Source organism: Petaurus breviceps, unplaced genomic scaffold (genome assembly GCF_028583685.1).
Source record: "Petaurus breviceps papuanus isolate PSGF00001 unplaced genomic scaffold, PetGlider_PUasm1.0 220, whole genome shotgun sequence".
NCBI lineage: Eukaryota > Metazoa > Chordata > Mammalia > Diprotodontia > Petauridae > Petaurus > Petaurus breviceps.
The window spans coordinates 5924261-5944426 of NW_027185876.1; the positions used below are offsets into that span (position 1 = coordinate 5924261).

The following is a 20166-nucleotide window of genomic DNA, read 5'->3' on the forward strand; positions in this document are numbered from 1 at the left end:
AGAATTAAGAGCCTTTTCACATAGTCATAACAAAAGCTGGGAAGCAATAATAGAAAGGGAGGTAACATTCAAAATAAGTACAAAATGAATACAACATCTGGGAGTCAATCTACAAAAGATCACATATACACAATTACAAAGCACTATTTAGAGAAAAAAAGAATGACTTAAAAATTATGTCTAGACCTTGCCAATATAATGAAAATGATCATATTACCAAAATAACTTTACAGATTTAGTGCTATGCTAATCAAACTACCACAGAGAAACTTCACAAAGCTAAATAATAAAATAATAACATAATAACGAAATCTACTTGGAGAAACAAAAGATCTAAAATATCAAGGGAAATAATGAAAAAGGAAAAATATGATGGCAGAATAGCACTCAGATTTCGTACTGTGATGTAAAGCAATAATCATAAAAAATATTTGGTACCTGTTTAAAAATAGACAAAAAGATCAATGTGACAAACTAAATAAGGATAATAAGAAATAATTGATTATAATAACCAGTGTTCAATAAATCTGAAGACAGAAATTATACCCCCCAAAATCCCTATTTGACAATAATTGCTGGGAAATTTGGAAAATGTCTAACAAAATATTTTAGATCAACATTTCATCATATTCCATAGAAAATTCTAAATGAATATATAACATGAATATTAAAGATCATATAAAAATTAGAAGAGAAGTAAATCATATACCTTTCACAGATAAAAATTCTAGGTGAATTTTTAACCAAACAAGGGAAAGGAAGGGGCAATTACAAAAGATAAGTAATATAATTTTGATTCCATGAAACTGAAATGCTTTTGCATGAATAAAATAAATCTAACTTGGATAAGAAGGGAAGTTATTGACTAGGAAAAGCATTTTGTTTCAAATGTATTTGATATATGAGATAGATAGCTAACATAAATATCTAACACTAAAAGTCATCCAATAGACAAGGGTTCGAGAATATAGACAAATAGTTCTCAAAAGAGGATTTGCAAAGTATTCATTATTATATGAAAGAATACTCCAGATTATTAATAAGAGAAATGCAAATGAAAACCAATCTGAGGGTTCATCTTATACCCCCCAAATTGGCAAAGATAACAAAAGATGGGAATAGTCAATGTGGGAGAGACAGTGGAAAGGCAGGCATACTAGTTAGTGCGTATTATATATTGATAGAACTGTAAATGGGCCCAATCATATGAAAAGCAACTTGTAATTCTGCAAAGAGAGGGATTTAAATGCCCATAGAGGTCAATTCAGATATTTCCAAGGAGATCATTGACAAAATGAAGAGGTTCTGTACACACCAAAATATTTATAGCAAAAATCTGGGAAATCAACCTCAGAGCTGCCTTCAGCCATAGGACCAACAAAAAGCCCCAAGAAAAAGTCCTTGACATTAAAAATAAACAGATACAGTTTGGCCTCCAGAGATTAAAAACTATTGGGAATTATGTTAGAAAGGTTACAATATAGAATTGGCTCTCCCTTCATCCGCCCCCACCCCCACCCCCATCCAAGCTGTTGCCAAGGCCTGCCGATTTCCACTTTGCAGCGTCTCTTGCACATGCCCCTTCTCTCCTCCTGCCACGGCTCTAGTGCAGGCCCTTATCACCTCACACCTGCTGGTGGGTCTGTTTGCTGCAAGTCTCTTCCCACTCCAGTCCATTCTCCATTCAGCCATACAGTCATTCCCCTAAAGCACAGGTCCAATCATGTCACTCCCCTACTCAGTAAACTCCATTGACTTGCTATTTCCTCTTGCACCAAATGCAAATTTCTCTGTTTGGCATTTAAAGCTCTTCATGACCTAGCCCCCCCCCCCCTACTTTCCCAATCTTCTTATGCCTTTCTCCCTAACTTTGATCCACTAACACTGGTCTCCTGGTCATTCTGTTCCATGAATAAGACATTCCATTTCTTGGCTCCAGGAACGTTATCTGGCTGCCCCTCATGCCTGAAACATTCTCTCCTCTGCTCCACCTACTGTCCTCCCTGGCTTACTTTTAAGTTCCAACTAAAATCCCATCATTTACTGAAAGTGTTCCCCAACTTTTCTTAATTCTAGTGCTTTCCTTCTGTTAATTATTTCTTATTTATCCGGTATATAGTTCGTTTTGTATATACAATTGCTTGTATATTGTCTTCCCCATTAGACTGTAAGCTCCAGGAGGGCAAAGGACTGTCTTATCTTTTTGTATACCCAGTGCTTAGCACAGTGCCCAGCACATAGTAGATGCTTAATAAATGTTTACTGACTTGATTGGTACCCTCCCCATAGTAACAGGAAATTTAGAAAAAGGGAGGTATTTGGGGGAAAAGATAATATCAGAGCTTGGTTTTGGATATGTTGAATTTAAGAGGTCTATGAAATATTGAACAACTGGAGATATGAGAAGAGAGGTCAGAAGATAAGTTACGGCTTAACAAATAAATATGAGAATCATCTGCATAAAGACATGATAGTTGAAATCATGAGACCTGATAATATCATCAAGTGAAATAGTACTAAAGGAAAAGAGAAGGCACAGGATGGTCTTGAGAACATCCATGATTTAGTGGGTAAGACCTGGATGAATATCTAGCAAGAAGCTGAGAAGAAATGGTCAGATAGGTAGGAGAACCCAGGAAAAGCGAGGTGATGAAAACCTAGTATCAAGTATCAAAAAGCAAGTATCAAGGAGAAGAGGGTGACTAACAATGTCAAAGGCTACAGAGAGGTCAAGAAGGATGAGGGTTAAGAAGAGGCCATTAGATTTAGTGATTAAGAAATCACTGGTAATTTTAGAAAGCATTTCAGGTAAATAGTGAGGTCAGAAACCAAACTGCACAGAGTTAAAAAGGGAGCAAGAAGAAATGGAGGAACCAATTGCTTTCTCTAGGAGTTTAGTCAGAAAAGGGAGAAGAGCTAGAAGGTGATAGTTATTAGGAAACAAGAGTGGGTTTTCTGGAGGATGGTGGAGACACAGCATGTTTGCAGGCAGCAGGGAAGCAGCCAGTAGACAGGAAAAGACAGAAGCTAAGAGAGAGAATGAGGATACCAGAGGAGGCATTCTGGTGGAGAACAGAGTATAGAACAGGATCACTTGGGCATGTAGAGGAGTCAGCTTTGGAAAGAAAGCCACCCCTTCATAAGAAACAGGAGTAAAGGAAGAGAACATGGTACATGGCATCTCATAGATGTTGAGATAAATAGGTGAGAAGAGAGCTCATGGCCCCAATTTTTTCAGGGTAGTATGAGGCAAGGCTCTTAGCTGAGAGACAACTGAGGGTTGGGGGGTGGGGAGGCCAGGGGAAGTTTGAGGAGGGATGAAAAGGTTTGGAAGAGCCTCCTTGTTGAGACAGCAAGTCAATCAGGGAGGTGCAAAATTATTACCTTGCTGCAGTGAGGGCCTAGTTGAGATTATTTCACATAAATTTGTAAAGGATCTAGTCAGCATGATTTTATAATTTCTTCAACTTTGTTCAGCACTATCTGTATAGTAGCCAAGGCAGTAGATGGTGAGAGTAACCAAGGGGTGAAGCTTGATAGGACAAGATTTTCAATAGCATAAGTGAGCAGGAGACATAGACGAAAAGGACATAATCATGTTCTTCTTTTGAAGCTGAACTGGCTCACTAGGGGATCAAGTTAAGGAAAAGGGGAGAGTATAACCAGTGTAGGAGGAGCCTGGGCAAGAACTCAGGGATGGGGGGATTAGAGGTCATGGTGAGAATAAAGAAGAGTTTGGGGGGTTATAAGACAGAGAGGTGAAAAGAAAGCAGATGGTGTTGAGATAAAGGAACTTCAGAATTCATGAACATGAAAGTGGTACATTTGTGGGTGATGTCAAGATCAAGGGTATAACCATCTCTAGTGTGTAGCTGAGATAGGAAGAGGTCATGAGAAATTACTAAGTTGAGAAGCTAGGAGGGTTAGGGTGTTTGAGGGAGTCTCCTGGCTTCCAACTTCCCTACATGTCAATTTTTAATCTAAATTGATCAACGAGCTCCTTCTTCATCAACATCAGTCTCTTTAGAAAATTCCCCCTTTTGGGATGTCCATCAATTGGGGAATGGCTAAAGAAGTTGCGGTATATGAAATGTAATGGAATACTATTGTGTTATAAGAAATGACGAGTAGGCAGATTTCAGAAAAACCTGGACTTACGTGAACTGATGCAAAATGAAGTCATGAGAACCAGAACAATGTATACAGTAAATGTATACAATAACAGCAACATTGTGCAATGATCAACTATGAGTGACTTAGCTTTTCTCAGTAATATAATGGTCTAAGAAAATTTGAAAGGACTCATGATGGAAAATGCTATCCACATCTGGAGAAAGAACTGATGGAGTCTGAATGCAGATTGAAGCAGACTATTTTTTCACTTTCTTTTATTTTTTCATGTTTTTTTTTCTTTTGGTCTGTTTCTTCTTTCACAACATGACTAATATAGAAATATATCTTATATGTAACCTATATCAAATTGCTTACCATCTCAGGGATGGGGGAGGGGAAAGGGAAGGGAGGGAGGGAGAAAATTTGGAATATAAAATATTTTTAAATGAATGCTAAAAATTGTCTTTATATGTAATTGGAAAAAATAAAATGCTATTTACTTTTTTGTTTGTGTTTTTGAAGGCAATAAGTGTTAAGTGACTTGTCCAGGGTCACACAGTTAGTGTCTGAGGCTGGATTTGAGCTCAAGGCCTCCTGACTCCAGGACCAATGCCCTATCCACTATGCCACCTAGCTGCCCTAGGAAAAATAAGATATTATTTAAGAGAAAAAGAAAACTCCCCCTTTTGCCCCTTAGCATAACTGTTTCTATTTATTCATTCTTGGAAGGTTCAATTCTACTGCAGAACTTTAGATCTTGGAGTCCTCTCAGTTCCTTCCCTGAAAACTTTGAATTTTTTCTTATGCAAAAATATAAAGTGTCTGACAGAACTGAGATTCAAAAAGATTTTTCCATAAGTTTATGGTGGGTTAAATAAATTTTAAAAAGATATGATCAGGGCAGCGAGGTGGTGCAGTGAATAGAGCACCGACCCTGGAGTCAAGAGGGCCTGAATTCAAATTTGGTCTCAGACACCTAACACTTACTAGCCGTGTCACCTTGGGCAAGTCACTTAACCCCAATTGCCCTGTCTTCCCCCCTGCAAAAAAAGACCAAAAAAATACTATTTAATAATGAAAATTATAAAGTTCTCTACCATGGCACAAAACCCCAGCTGTAAGGTCAGAATAGCAGAGATATGGCTAGACCATAGATCATGTGCAAAGTATCTGGGTTGTAATTTAAGGTAAGTGAACTAACAGTGTGATAAAGCAGGTAAAAAGCATAATGTAGTCTTAATTGCACTGACAGAAAAATAACATTCTCGGTGAGGGAGATTTTTATGGTTCCACTGCAGCTTGCCATTGTTAGAACATGTCTGAAGTTTGATGTTGCATTCTGGATGGTACACTGCATGTAAAATAATAACAAATGGAGTCTTTTTGAGGAGAACAATCAGGATGATAGTGAAGGGAGCTTGTCATGAAAGGATTGACTGAAGCAACCTGAGATATTTAGCCTGGAAAAGAGAAGACTTGGAGTGAAGGGAACCTTAATGATATAAAGAGCTATTACTTCCAAGTTAGACTAGTCTTCACCAGCTTTGGCTGGTAGAACTAGATTTTTGATGGTAGAACTAGAATGATGGCGGAAGTTAGTGAAAGACAAGTTTCAGCACAATATAAGGAAATCCTTCCTAGTAAATAGATGTCCCAAAGTAGAGAGGTAAAGAGCTTACCCTCAACTGGGATCTTCGAGCTGCAGCCAGAGAGTCACTTAACAGTCCTGTTGCCAGAACTTAACTGAGTTTAACTGCTTAGGGGTTGTCTGGACTAAAGGGTTTCTAAGGTCCCTTCTCATCCTGAGAGTCTACAATTCTATTCTCTTTCCTCACTTTAACTGAAAAAGTGAATTAAATTATACCTCTTCTTTTGAGCAAAATGTGAGCACTGTCTCTTTGAGCCTGATCCTTGACATTATTCCAAGGCAAAGCATTATTACAATCTTCCCAAATTTCATTGGGAGACACTTTTATACGGATTTTTGAAATGGCTGAATTGTTTCCGGTTTCTGTATTTGCAAGACTTAAATCATCATACTCATGGGACTCAACAGGTTCTTCTTCCTCATTCTTTTTACCTAACAGAAGAAATAATTTAATTAAAATGGCAAAGTTGAATTCATCATATTTTAAGAGATATTAGTCCCAGAGTAGTTTAAAATATGTAGTGAATGCATACTATTTATCATATATTTTATTTCTTTAGTGGCTCTAATGAAGACTTGCCTTTATTAACTAGGAAGTCAAAACACTAAACAACAAAACATAACAAAAGCAGTCCACATGAAAAAAAATGTATATATGTCTTCCTCCTTAACCTGCTAAATGAATATTAAAGATAAGGAAAAGCATTAATACCTTTTTGTTGAAAATAAAATAAGTAGGAATAGAAGGGAAGTAGGAAGGAAGGAACGAAGGAAGGAAGGATAAAAGAAAAATAATAGCTCAAGATAATATAAATTAGAATTCAAAAGTTCATGTATCTGTCTTCCACACATTCACATGGAAGTACAAGTCACACAAAGATTTTTGAAATGACAAGAGCTTTTTAAACTTTTTCTGCTCATAACCCCCATGAAGAAGGTAATTCCCCCAATGTCAGGAATCACTCCTTCTAAGCCTCAAAAACAAACCCAATAATACATTAACAAAAAGCATGGCAGGAGCTCCAGGACACCCAGAAAAGGAAAGAGCAATCTCCAGTATGTTTCCTTTGTTTTATTCAGAAGAGGCATGAACAGAGTCATGAAGATTTATTCAATTCAACATACATTAACCCCCAAATGTATGACTTTTTAATTTTTTTGAATTTATTTATTCAAATATATGTTTAATCAATATGCAATTCATTGAGGGAGATACAGACTATATCTAATTCAGTTCCATTTCAGGAATTCTGCTAATCTCTAAATATACAAAGGCAAAAAAGAAACAAACCCTGACTTCAAGGAGCTTAGCTTCTACTTTGATGGGGAGAAAAACCACCTGGATAGATGGATGATGGATGGATGATGGATGAATAGATAGATAAAGATACAGGAAATTCTATCTTATAGGAAGATAGTTTTCTACCTAGTTACATAAATACAAACAATACATGAAAATAAATTTAAAGTAATGGGATGGAAACCAACAACTGAGAAAATCGAGATTCTTATACATAGTGGCACTTGACCTGAACAGGATTAGAACATGTCCCCTGATCTCATGGCATCTCCAGTATAGGAAGGAGAAAGATTAGAACTTCACAGTAGAAAGAATATGACAATAACAAAGAACCTGAATCTATCTAATAAGGAGGAACTTCTTAATAGAATTGTAATGGACAGGAATCTTGGGAAGTAATCATTATATAATCCTAAGGAGGGGACTACCTGACATAGTCTGTAATGTGCCTTAAACCACAGGAAAGCAGAATTCAAAGAGTTCAGAGTTGGAATTGGTAGCATTTTGTAGATACTGTAAAAGAGAGGTTAGTTCAAGAGGGAACTATTTAGGAACAAAATTGTGGGAACAAATTTGCAAATGATTACTATGAAGAAAGGGGAAGGTAGTTCCTGAAAATAATGTGACTGAATTAAGAGTTCATAAATTAACTCCGATTTCAAAAGCATAAATACAGGGGACTGAAATTAGCGGAAATAACCAAGGATTAATTTTAAAGGTAGTAAAAGCTTATAAAAATTGTATCAAGAAGGCTAAATAAAGCCAAGTATGAGCTGAAATACAAGATAAATGTTAAATAAAATAGAAGTTACTTTAGCATTGTTTATGAAGGGTTAGGACATCTTGATGTGATGGGAAAAATAAAACAAGAGAAAGAAAAGAAATTATTTAACTCTTCTTTTGATTCTGTTTTCTTTACCAAGAAAAATGATCTCGAAATTGAGAAGGGAAAAAAAGGTTAATAAGGGAATTAAAACCCAAGATTAGTGTGCAGCTCATAAGAATCACACATAACTTCCCTTAATGAGTTCAAGTCATCTGGCACAGATGTACTACATCTTAAGGCACTAAAAGACTTTGTGGCTTTTTATATAACATGGAGAAAGGGAGAGATAGCACAGGAATGGATACAGGCAAAAGCACCAATTTTCAAAAAGGGAAAGATAAATATTTTGACACATAGACTGATGAACTTATTTCAATAACTGGCACAATTCTAAAACAGATTATTTAAAGGATGGTTTGTGACTACTTAGAAATAGAAAATGTTATTACAAAAAATCATTAGTTTATTAAAGATGAGCCATATCAGAATTGCCTAATTTCCCTTTTATTTTAAACAGAATTACTAAACTTCAAGACTGGAAAAGTAGTAAAGTGGTTGGAAATTTCTCACTTTGTGAATAAGATGAAAATATGATACATAATATTAGATAAAGGAGATTAAGTTGGTTTTGAACAAACTGAAAGAGTGAGATGATGTCAACCTGGAGAAAAGCTCCCAGAATGCAAAATGTTTCTATCCTTGGCCCTATTTTTGTAACATTTCTGTTAATGACTTAGATGAAGGCACACATGGAATACTACTCAAACAGACACAAAACTGATAGGGACAGTCAATCAAAAGGCATTTATTAAATATGTATTGCATGCCAGGTATGGTGTAAGCACTGGGGATTCCATGATGCCCTCAAGGAATTCAAAATCTAATGGGGAAGACAATATGCAAACAACTGTGTACAAACAAAATACATACAGGATAAATTGGGATAGTCTCACAGGGAAAGTACTGGAATACCAGGAAAGGCTTCTTGCAAAGATGGGATGTTAGTTGAGGCTCAAAGGAAGTCAAGAGGCAGGGAAAAGAAGACAGAAAAGTCCAGACATGGGTTGAGTTGGGAGATGAGTGCTGTGTGCAAAGAACAGCAAGGAGAGTAGTGTCCCTAGATCACAGAGTACATATAGGGGAGGGGGGAGAGAAGATGGAAAGGCAGGAAGGGGCCAGGTTATAAAGGGCTTTAAAAGCCAGAGAATTTTATATTTGATCTTAGAGATATCAGGTAGAAACTGAAGTTTTATTGAAAAGGCAGGGCAACATGGTCAGACCTGCACTTTAGGAAGATCAAAGTGACAGCTAGGTGGAGAACAGAATTAAGGAGGAAGAGAACTGAAGAAGAGTGACCAGCACACTATTGCAATTGTCCAGAAGGGAGGGGATGACAACATGCACCAGACTGGGTGGCTATGTTATAGGAGAGAAAGGGGTGGGAAAGAGAAGTCCTTCATGTTGGGAGTGCCCTCCCTCCTCACCTCTACCTCACTGCTAGGATATCCCTTCTGAGATTATCTTCCACTTAAAACCATAGGTATCTTGTATGTACACAGTTACTTATATGTTGTCTCTCCCTGTGAGCTCTTAATGGGTACGTACTGTGGTTTGCCTTTTTTTGTATCTCCAGCACAACATCAAGTGTGGTACATAGTAAATGCTTAATAAAGGCTTATTGATTGACTGGCAGGAAATTAGAGCAATGCCAATTTGGCTCAACCTTAGGAAAAACCTTGTTAAAAAACAGCTGCTACAAAGTAGAATGGGTTACCTCTAGGAATAGTGAGCTAATTCATGAAAGCATTTAAATGGAAATTGTGATGTTTTGAGACAGGATTTATAAACCAGGCAACCTTCCCACCCAACTCCAAGATTCTATGATTCTAGGAAGGAATGAGAAATCATTCTCAGTTAAAATGGAAATGGATTAAAAATGTGACCTTGCCAAACTAATTCTAAGATACCAACATTGTACATTTTTGTACATAACCTTAAGAGAGATTATTACTGGGAAATATCCCCCCACCAAAAAAATATCTCCCTCAACCTCTGGTCATATTATCTGAAATTCCACATTGGTCATTTAGTACATTGGAATAAGAAGCATTGGGGTGGGTAGGTGGTGCAGTGAGTGAAGCGCTGGCCCCTGAGTCAGGAGGACCCGAGTTCGGTTCTGGCCTCAGACACTTAACACCCACACAAAAAAACTAGCTGTGTAACCTTGGGCAAGTTACTTAACCCCTATTGCCCTAAAAAAGGCAAAAAAAAAAAGGAATAAGAAGCATCCCCTTTTAAACACAAATTTCCCTGGCGGCAATTTTTCTTAGTGTTGATCCTATTTTCTTGGACGTGACTTCTGACCCTTAACCATGTTTAAGGTTTTATGCTATGAAGAATTCTTCACCAACAGTGTTGAAACAACCCATAAAACTCCCAAATTCAGATATGAGACAGGAGGTAAGTAGCATAGATACATCTTCCCTTTTGATTTATGAAAAATTCTCAAAATCAATCTCCCTTAACAATGTACTCCTAAAAAAATTGAAGTTATATTAGTGTTCAAAAACAAAAATACTGTGTAGGTATAATTCCTTGGTTATTTTAGTAATTCTTGGCTGTAGTGCCTTACATTTACTTTTTTCCCTATCTACCTAGAGTATGATGGAAACAACCTAAGATGGGGTAGGGAGCTCAAGGCCATATGTGGCCCTCTAGGTTGCTCAAGCATGGTCCTTTGATCTCAACTCTCTTATTAAGGGGATCGTTCTGTGAGGTTTGGATTCAGTCAAAGGGCCGCACTTGGGGACCTAGAATGTCACATGTAAGCCTCAAGGCTGCAGGCTCCCCACCCCCAGTCCAAGATGCTCCTAACTGAGTTGTATCTTTCTGTTAACATGACAAGCTTTTTCTGGGTCTTAGGTTTGCTTTGGGCTTGGCTTTTAGGACTACAGTCTTAACAAGATACAATAAACTTTTTTTTTTCCCCCACAGCAGCTGAAATCACCTTCTTCCTGATTCTTGAGGGGAGGAACTTTAGTAATATTTTCTAAAAGGCTTGGATCTTTTTCAGGTTTTTGGTTTGAAGAAATTTTGCAACTGTCTAGTTGCTGAGCAGCTTTCTCATCCTCAGAAATATTATTCTGCTGCATATCTCCCACAGTAGATGATGATGATGATGATGAATATATATTTCCTAAGTGGTCCACTATGGGAAGTAAATATAATTCTGGTTGCAGAGCCTAAAACATATAGGAAACAATTTAACAGAGAATAAACTTTTTAAAAAATGTTTTAAAATAAAAGTTTCTAAGTGTGTTACATACATAGGGTGGAGCAAATGATTGGAGTTTCAGTTCCTTTTCTTGCTTTGTCTTCACCTAAAAACATAAAAATGAAAAAAATCAACCAAGGCTTTCATGATTTCTCATTTATTTACCTTGAACTTTGCAAAGAGTACATAAAGAACTAAGCTGAATTTTAAAGCTAGTAGCAAAACTGGATGGAAGATCTTGTAGAACAGACCCGACCTGGAATCTAGTATGTTAGGGATCCAACCTCTAAGTAAGAGTTGGAGGAAGAGGAAAGTCTAGTAAATGCACTCCATATGTGTGTATATAAAATATATGCATAGTAAATATAACATAAGGAAAAGGGGGGAGGTATTAGCAACTGGGAGGATCAGGAAAGACCTCATGTAGAAAAAGGTGGTATTTGAACTGAGTTTTGGAAGAAAATTAAGGATTTTAGGAGATAGATGTAAAGAGGGAGTACATTCCTAGCAGGGGGCCAGAAATCTGACAGAAATGTGTGATTGGAAATTCTAGGCATGACAGCTTTTAATCTACTACAACAACCAGGAAGCAAGAAAGTCCTTCCAACTTTTTAAAGACTACTAACAAGGGACTAAATGGACCCAGATAGGAGAAGGGAGGCTCAGCTCTAAGGAAAGCCTGTAATGGAAACTTAAGGAAATCAGGCCTTACTCTGTTGAGGTGCTTTGTCCTATTTCTCTCCGAGTGTTTTTCTTTTCTTTTTTCTACCCAAAAATGATAGGCTTTTTCCCCATTAGCCTATCTGAATATTTTTCACTGTTTGCAGTATTACTGGGGATAGGAGTTTTGAGGATAGGGTAGGAGATACAAGGTTATAATAGTGGAAAGAGTAAAAGATCTGGAGTTAAAAGATGGTGTAAATCTTGGCTTTACTATTTACTACCTACAGGAACTTGGTCAAGTTCCTTACTCTCTCTCTTAACCTATAAAATGAAGGAACTGAAGAGACCTTGGGTTCAAATCCCACCTTTGCCACTTACTTATCTATGTAAACTAACATTCGTAATTTTACTTTTTTAGTTTCCTCATCTATAAAGTGAGGGGAGTTGAATCAGATGATGGCTAACGTTCTTTCCATCTCTAACTCCAATAATCCAATGAGTCGATGATGGACTGTTTCTAGCCTTTGACCCACAACTCTACACTGCAGTGATTCAACAGACAGGAAATACATTGCAGATGATGTCAGCACACCCAGCTTCAGCTTCTGGTTCTGTTAGTCACTGTCTAAGATAGGAAGGGCAAATGTAACCTCTTTGGGCCTCAGACCTGAAAACTGAGGTCAAGTTTGGTGTCCCCAAGGCCCTTTCCAGCTACACATCCCATATTCCTGTTTCTACACAAAAGGACGCCTAGGATCTAATCTGTGCTATACTCAAGACTCCATTCAACGAGGTGTTGGCCCAAGCAGAAAGGACATTTCTTTCCATAGCCGACCTTCAAAAACTCTGAAAATCATCATCTCTATTCAGAAAAATCATCATTCTAAGATCCTGTTTTCAATTCATATCTTCTTTTTGTTTCTAAGGAAATTATCTCACACACACATACACACACACACACACACACACACACACACACAGAGTGCTCTTGTTCCCTAACAATGAGAAAAGTGGGAACAACCAAATCTTTCTTATTCATATGATATCTTAGTGACATTTCAAATTCTTACATGATCTCTATAGTTCTAGTTGTATGTCAAGTACAATTCCAGATGTAGATTAAGAAGTTATGTGGAGAAGCAATCAGAATATGTGGTTTTTTTAAAGTGAAGAAGTTTGTAAGGCTAAAGAATACAAACACTAGAAAATCACTTACCACAGCTAAATTGTTTCCTATGCATTTCAGAAATAAAAATTTTTCTGCAACAGCCTCTTCGCCCAGGAACTCACCCAGCTGCTCCCTCAGGGCTTGTAAAGTAAGATGAGGCGACACCCTGAAACAACAAGATCTTTATATACATCCAAGGACTTTCAAACTATCAACATCTCTCTCTCTCTCTCTCTCTCTCTCTCTCTCTATATATATATATATATATATATATATATATATATATATACTGGTAATAGCAAACTTTTAGGGTTGTTTTGGGGTTTTTTTGTAACTAAAAAACTAAGAGGTTAATTTTTGTCATTGAGGCTCTAGAATTACTGACTCACTAAGATAAATTTATCTTAATATACTACCTTTTATGATACATACTTATTTTAAGAGGGGTATTGACATGGTGAAATTGGTATAGCTATAATATAATATCCAAGAAGTCCGTACTCCCAGAGTTCACAGTTCTGGGGGATACCTGTCATGGGTGCAATAGCTCTGTTCTTTCCTCAGGAAGCTGGCATTCTACTGTCATCCAAGAGTGCTAAAATGAAAGCTCTCGGGACCTGGCATCTTGATATTCCCTTCAAAATGCCATTAGGCAAATGTCATCAACTTGTGCCGTCTGTCATTAAGGTTAACTTTTCATTCTCAAGTCTTTGTTCATTTTTATAGACTATAACAATCTTGTCTCATCCAGATTTCCTTCAGACATTTGTTTTCTTGATGTATAATTTTTTTTTCTCTGTCTGGTCAAAATTTAGAATATGATGGGGCTCCATCTATGAAGTTAATTTGCCCTCTAGAATAATATTCAAAGCTAAAATAGTCTTCTAATAGTAATTAGAATTAGAATAGCAATCAAACACCCTTAATACAAGTATTTCTAGCCAAAACATAGGGCTAAAGTGATTGTACACAAAATTCAGCTAAAAAACCCAGATGGTTATTTTATAAATAATGAAGATAATTTTATAAACTTATGTTTTACTCTGATTGTGTTCCATTGAAGGAATCTTCATGGGATCCTTTCTAGAAAGAGAAAAGACTATTTCCTTTGTCATTTTAAGACAAAGAATTTTGTCCAATTTATACTATTTACAAAAAATCTAAACTCAGACTTCAGAGAGAACTTAGTAACAACAAGTAAGTGAATATAGTGTCTAGACTTAGGTAATTAAATGAGGCAATGCATCTGGGAGTTGGGAAGATCTGGGTTCAAATTTTTGCCTCAGACATTTATAAGCTGTGGGGCTATGAGTAAATCATTGAATTTCTCGTTTCACTTTTCTCATTTATAAAATGGGGACATACATCACATACCTCAGAGGATTGTGTGAGGATTAAGTCAGATAATGTAAAGCACTTTGCAAATCTTAAAACTTTCTATAAATGTGAACTCTTACCATTATTATTATAATTAGAATCATAGACTTAGCTTTGCAAAGGGTCTTAGAGGCCATAAAGTCCAATCTCTTCATTTTTCAGAGGAAAAAACTGAGGCTGAGAAATGGTAAGTGACTCGGTCTTAATAAGCTTAATAAAGTTCTATACCTACATAGAGCCTGAGGAAAATTCACTTATGGAAAGAAGACATAAAAGAACACAATATTCATCTACTCCAAAGCAACTTAGAGTAAATGAAGTAGAATATTATGCTTTTAATCTGCCCTGGGGGTAGCTGTGCAAAAATAATCATTATAAATTCTCACTAGTCTGGAAATCAGAAGGAGAAAGTATCAATGGAAAACATTTGGGTGAAGGTCAATGGAGGGAAAAATGGAAGAAATTTTTTCACTACTACGACTACTACTAGAAAGAAAAATAAATAGATAAGGAATTTGGGAAACACCCTAAGTCCAGAAAAGAGGAATGGGAGAGCAGTGATGAGAAACGACGTCTGCTTTCTCATCTGCTGAGCAGCACCTTTTGCCAAAAGGACAAGAGCAGTCAGTATTTCTTGATGTGCCTTAAAGGAGAAGAACCAATGAAAAGAAATTCAATTTTGAATCCAACTCTTCCCAAAAAAGAGTAGAAATTATGGGAACATTGGGGGAGGTGACCATTCTCTTCTAGAGTTTGTGGTTGAGAAAAGGAAAGCCAAAAAGATAGCCTAGATCTTGAGAAGGCATGTGTCAAATACTTCAAGAAAGTATAATTCTACAGGGAAAGCCGGGAGTGTTAGGAGAAGCTAAATTCTGGAGACAAAAAAGTTAAATTCCACTAAGAAAGAAAAGAGGAAGTTGTCTGAAGAGTACACTGATACAGAGGGACCTCACCAAATCGACTCAGATTTTTAAAATATATGTCCAGAAGAAAGCAGGGGTCGATGATGATACTAGAAATAGTAATAATACAACAGGGTCATATTGTTACAGAATAGTGTCAGAAGTTCTAAAGTTCCAAATTAACTAAGTTAAGGCCAACAAAAAGATTTAAAATAAATTATATTTCAGAAGAAAAGGAGGCTCCAAGAAGGGAAGAAGGTGCTGCTTGAGGTGGATAGCGCAATGATAACTGATAACAGAGACAAAGGGGACTGTTATTCAGCTTTTGTTTTGCTTCTGTTTCTCTGTAAAAAGAGACCAGCTTTGGACTGAGGACAAAGTCAAAATGACCAATATGGTGTTGATAGTCAAAATAAGGTGGAAAGCACCTAACTGCCTTTACTGAACAACAGTCACCTGGTCAGGATGAACTTTTGTGGTGACTTCCCACTGATGTGACTGCTGAATTACAGGGGCATTTGAAAGACCTTGGAGATCAGGAAAGGTGCCATAGGATCAGAGAGAGGCAAACATTGTTCCAATGTTCAAAAAAGCAGAGTATAGAATCTATAAACTATAAGCCAGTGAACTTGACTTTAGTTGCTAGGATTATGCATTATTAAAGAAATAGTGGACATTTGAAAAAGAAAGCAATCATTTCTCTTGTTTTAAGGTTGTGTTCTTCTCCATTTCTTTCTTTTGTATGAATTGTCCCCTTATTTTAAGTCAATATCTTTTATCCCTCTGATTGGGGCTTTTCTTATACTACTTTGATGCGTCTATTCCCATATTCCTTATCTTTCACTGATTATTTATATGCCTTATCCCAAGTTCCTAGATTTTACTTAAATCAATTTCCTTGATTTTATTTGTTTCTCCCCTTTTTGTCACTTTTCTTTCCTTATCTGCCCAAGGATGTGGTTCAAAATCTTCCCTACCCCTATCTCCTTCTGTGTTAACATGAGGATGCAACGATTTCAAAGAGTTAGCATGGTTTTGTCAAGAATACATCATTTCAGATTAATCATTTCTCTTTTCAACTGAGTTATTAAATACTTAGATCAGAAGAAGGTTGTAAATATAACATAACTAGATTATAGAAAAGTGATAAAGTGTCTCATACTACTCTTATGGAAAAGATAGTAAGATGTGGGCCAGACAAGAACACAATTGGAAGGAATTAGTTGAATTTAATAGTTCATTAATGGTTCATCGTTGATATGAAATGGGTGACCCAGATATCTGTGCTTGACCCTTTGTTGTTTAACATTTTTGTCAATAATTTGGACAAATGCATAGATGCATACTTATGAAATTTGCTGATGACACAAAACCGGGAGGGTTAGTTAATATGCTACATGATAAAGCCAAGATACACAAAGTCTTTTCTTGGAGAGGTAAGAATCATGGACTGAATCTAATAATAGAAAATTTAATGTGGATGAATATAAAATTTTACCTTTTGGCTCAAAACTCAAGAAAATGTGGTCATAGAGCAATTTGAAAAAAAAACTGGGGTGTTTTAATTATATAAATCAACAATTTGATAAGGCAGTCAGAAAAGCTCATGCAATATTGGGCTGCCTTTAGAGAGGAGGCAATAGTCCCTCTATACACTGGTTTGGTCAGAACATATCTGCAGAAGTGAATTCAGTACTTGATACCACCATTTAGGAAGAATGCCGATAAACTTTATTAGAGGACATGTAGAAGAGGGTAGCCAGAATAGTAAAGAGTAAATAGTAAAAGCCTACAATTCATGCAGTATTGGTTGGTTGGTTTTTGTATGTTGTTCTCAAAGAGGACAAAAATGAATCTCAATGCTAGAGTCAAGTTTCAGTGTGTCTTACTATGGCTGATCAGACCAATATAAGCTCAGAATGCTCTACCACAGGTCAGGCACAAATAGTCTGTGTGAACATTTGGGGTGGATAACTTAAATCTGTGCATCCTGTGTTTCCTTTGAGTTGTTTCAATTCTGCTTTGCCCACAGAGCACAGCCCCTTCTCTGATGTGGGCATGCCATGCTGAGCAGTCCTGTGCCAGTGTCTCCCATGTCACACAATCAATTCCAAAGCTCTTAAGAGAGACCTTGAGAGTGTCCTTGTATCGCTTCTTCTGACCACCATGTGAATGCTTGTCCTGTGAGAGTTCTTCACAAAATGCTCTTTTTGGTAAGTGTACGCTTTATATTTGAACAATGTGGCCAGCCCATTGGACTTGTGCTCTGTGAGCAGAGTCTGAATGCTTGGCAGTTTAGTTCAATTAAGGACCTCAGTGTTTGATACCTTATCCTGCCAGCTGATCTTCAGAATCTTCCTAAGACAATTCAAATGGAAGCGATTCAGTGACCTAGCATGGCACTGCTATACTGTCCAGGTTTCACAGGCATACAATGAGGTCGGGAGTAGAAACAGGACTTCTGTGGGGCTCCTGCTCCCACCTCCTCCAATTCATATAAAAAATAACTCTAAACAAACTTTGGAGCTACAGAACCCACAAAATGACACAGAGAAGCTAACCTCCCACTGAAGACAGCCTGGCAGGCCAGCAGGAAGTGGCCAGCACAGTGTGTTGGGAGCTGAGCCCAGCCCCTAATAAGCCGGAGGTTTTAGCCTCAGGGCAGCCACAATCAGCCCCTGGCTGGAGGGACTTCAGATCACCAGCAGCTGTGGAGGTTTCCAGAATAATCAATCCATAGATGCTAAGGACAAAGTGAGAGAGGTCAGTGCAGAATGGACTTTGGGACCTGGGAGCTCAGGAGTATGTTCCGGCCTTTACTCCCTGGAGGGAGAAGTGGCAGAGGCCTGGTGGCCCGGTAGCCGCTGCCACGTGGCTGCTTCAAAGCTCCTGGCCTGCAGATTGTAGGGGGACCAAGCCACCAGTCTGAGGGGTAATCACTCTTGCTTTAACCTTCTTGGATCTAGATCACTGTCTAGGGTGGAGGTCCTGGGGTGCATGACCAGAGTACCAGAGCATGCAGAGGTTTCTGAGAGGGCAGCCAAATAACAGCTCTAGCAGCTGAGAAAACCCCAGCTATTTGGGACGAAGCTCCCCGCTCTGGTAGCAGAGTTCTACCATAGCACAAAGCTCAAAAGTCAAGTAATTGAGTGGCAACAAGAGCAAGCAAAGGAAGCAAAGCAAGCACAGTGGTCCGACTTTGGATTCCTTCTTTGGGGACAAAAAGGATTGGGGCATGGAACAGGAGGAAGACAATGAAGTCAGAACTCCTGCACCAAAAGCTTCCAAGAAAAGAATAAGCTGCTTATAGGCCATAGAGGAGCTTAAGAAGGATTTTGAAAACCAAGTAAGAGACATGGAGGAAAAACTGGGAAGAGAAATGAGAATGATGCAAGAAAATTACAAAATGAGAGTCAACAACCTGACTAAAGAAAATAACACCTTAAAAAATAGACTAACTCAAATAGCAAAAGAGGCTCAAAAAAGCAATGAGGAGAAGAATGCCTTAAAAAGCCAAATTTGCCAGATGGAAAAAGAAAATCAAAAGCTCACTGTAAAGAATCATTCCTTCAGAATTAGATTGGAGTAAATGGAAGCTAGTGCCTTTATGAGAAATCAAGATACTATTAAACAGATCCAAACAAATAAAAATATAGAAGGCAATGTGAAATATCTCATTGAAAAAAACCACTGGCCTGGAAAATAGATCCAGGAGAGATAATTTAAAAATTATTGGACTACCTGAAAGCCATGATCAAAAAAAGAACCTAGAAATCATCCTCCAAGAAATTCTCAAGGAAATTGCCCTGATGTTTTAGAACCAGAGGGCAAAATAGAGGTTGAAAGAATCCACCAATCACCTCCTGAAAAAGGTCCCAAAAAGAAAACTCCTAGGAATATTATAGCCAGATTCCAGAGTTCCCAGACCAAGGAGAAAATATTACAAGGAGCCAGCAAGAAACAATTTGAATATTGTGGAAACACAATCAGAATAACACAGGATCTGGCAGCTTCTACACTGAGGGATCAAAGGGCTTGGAATATGATATTCTGGAGGTCAAAGGAGCTGGGATTAAAACCAAGGATCACCTACGCAGAAAAACTGAGTATCGTGTTTCAGGGGAAAATATGGTCATTCAATGGAATAAAGAACTTTTAAGCATTCTTGATGAAAAAAGCAGAGTTGAATAGAAAAGTTGAAATTCAATTACAAGAAGCAAGAGAAGCATGAGAAGATAAACAGGGAAAAGAAATCATAAGGAACTTATCAAAGTTGAACTACTTACATTCATACACAGAAAAATGATAATTGTAACTTATGAAATTTTTCTCAGTATGAGAATAGTTGAAGAATAGAAATGTATGTATATAGAAATGTATGTATGTGCACATACATATACTGTGTTTCCCCGATAATAAGACCTATCCCGAAAATAAGCCCTCCCCTTACTGTGTAAGATTCCTCTAAAATAAGCCCTCCCCCGAAAATAAGCCCTATTGAGATTGCTACTGTAGTGAAAGTGATCCCCTGCGCTACACGCTACATTACGGTACCCTCTGTATGCACCGTCCCCCCCCCCCGTGAAACATACGCTGCGCTTCGAGCTGCATCCAATCAGAGCTGCAGCAGTGAGCGCATCATCCTGTTCTTCCCCAGTGATTTGCTCATTGAATAAAGGTACATTTTTTTGTTCACATTTACCTGTTTATTAAAATTGCTGTCAATGTTCATTAAAATAAGCCCTCCCCTGAAAATAAGCCCTCTGGTGTTTTTCTGTCCAAAAAACATAATAAGACAGTGTCTTATTATCGGGGAAACACGGTATGTCTATATAGGAGGGTACATGGGTTTATGAATACATATGTGAGTATGTGTATATATGTGTACAGGTAAA

At 37.5% G+C, this 20166-nt stretch overlaps 1 protein-coding gene across 1 annotated transcript in view; it reads right to left on the bottom strand.

Annotated features, from left to right (window-relative positions):
* Positions 1 to 20166, bottom strand: part of SPATA1 (spermatogenesis associated 1) — a 75287-nt gene that overhangs the window by 36045 nt on the left and 19076 nt on the right. Inside the window, exons 5-8 of the mRNA XM_069094601.1 lie at positions 13041 to 13158; positions 11214 to 11267; positions 10895 to 11129; positions 5978 to 6193 (exon numbers count right to left, since the gene is read on the bottom strand). Coding sequence (XP_068950702.1) covers positions 5978 to 6193; positions 10895 to 11129; positions 11214 to 11267; positions 13041 to 13158 — 623 coding nt within the window. The remainder of the gene's footprint in view (positions 1 to 5977; positions 6194 to 10894; positions 11130 to 11213; positions 11268 to 13040; positions 13159 to 20166) is intronic.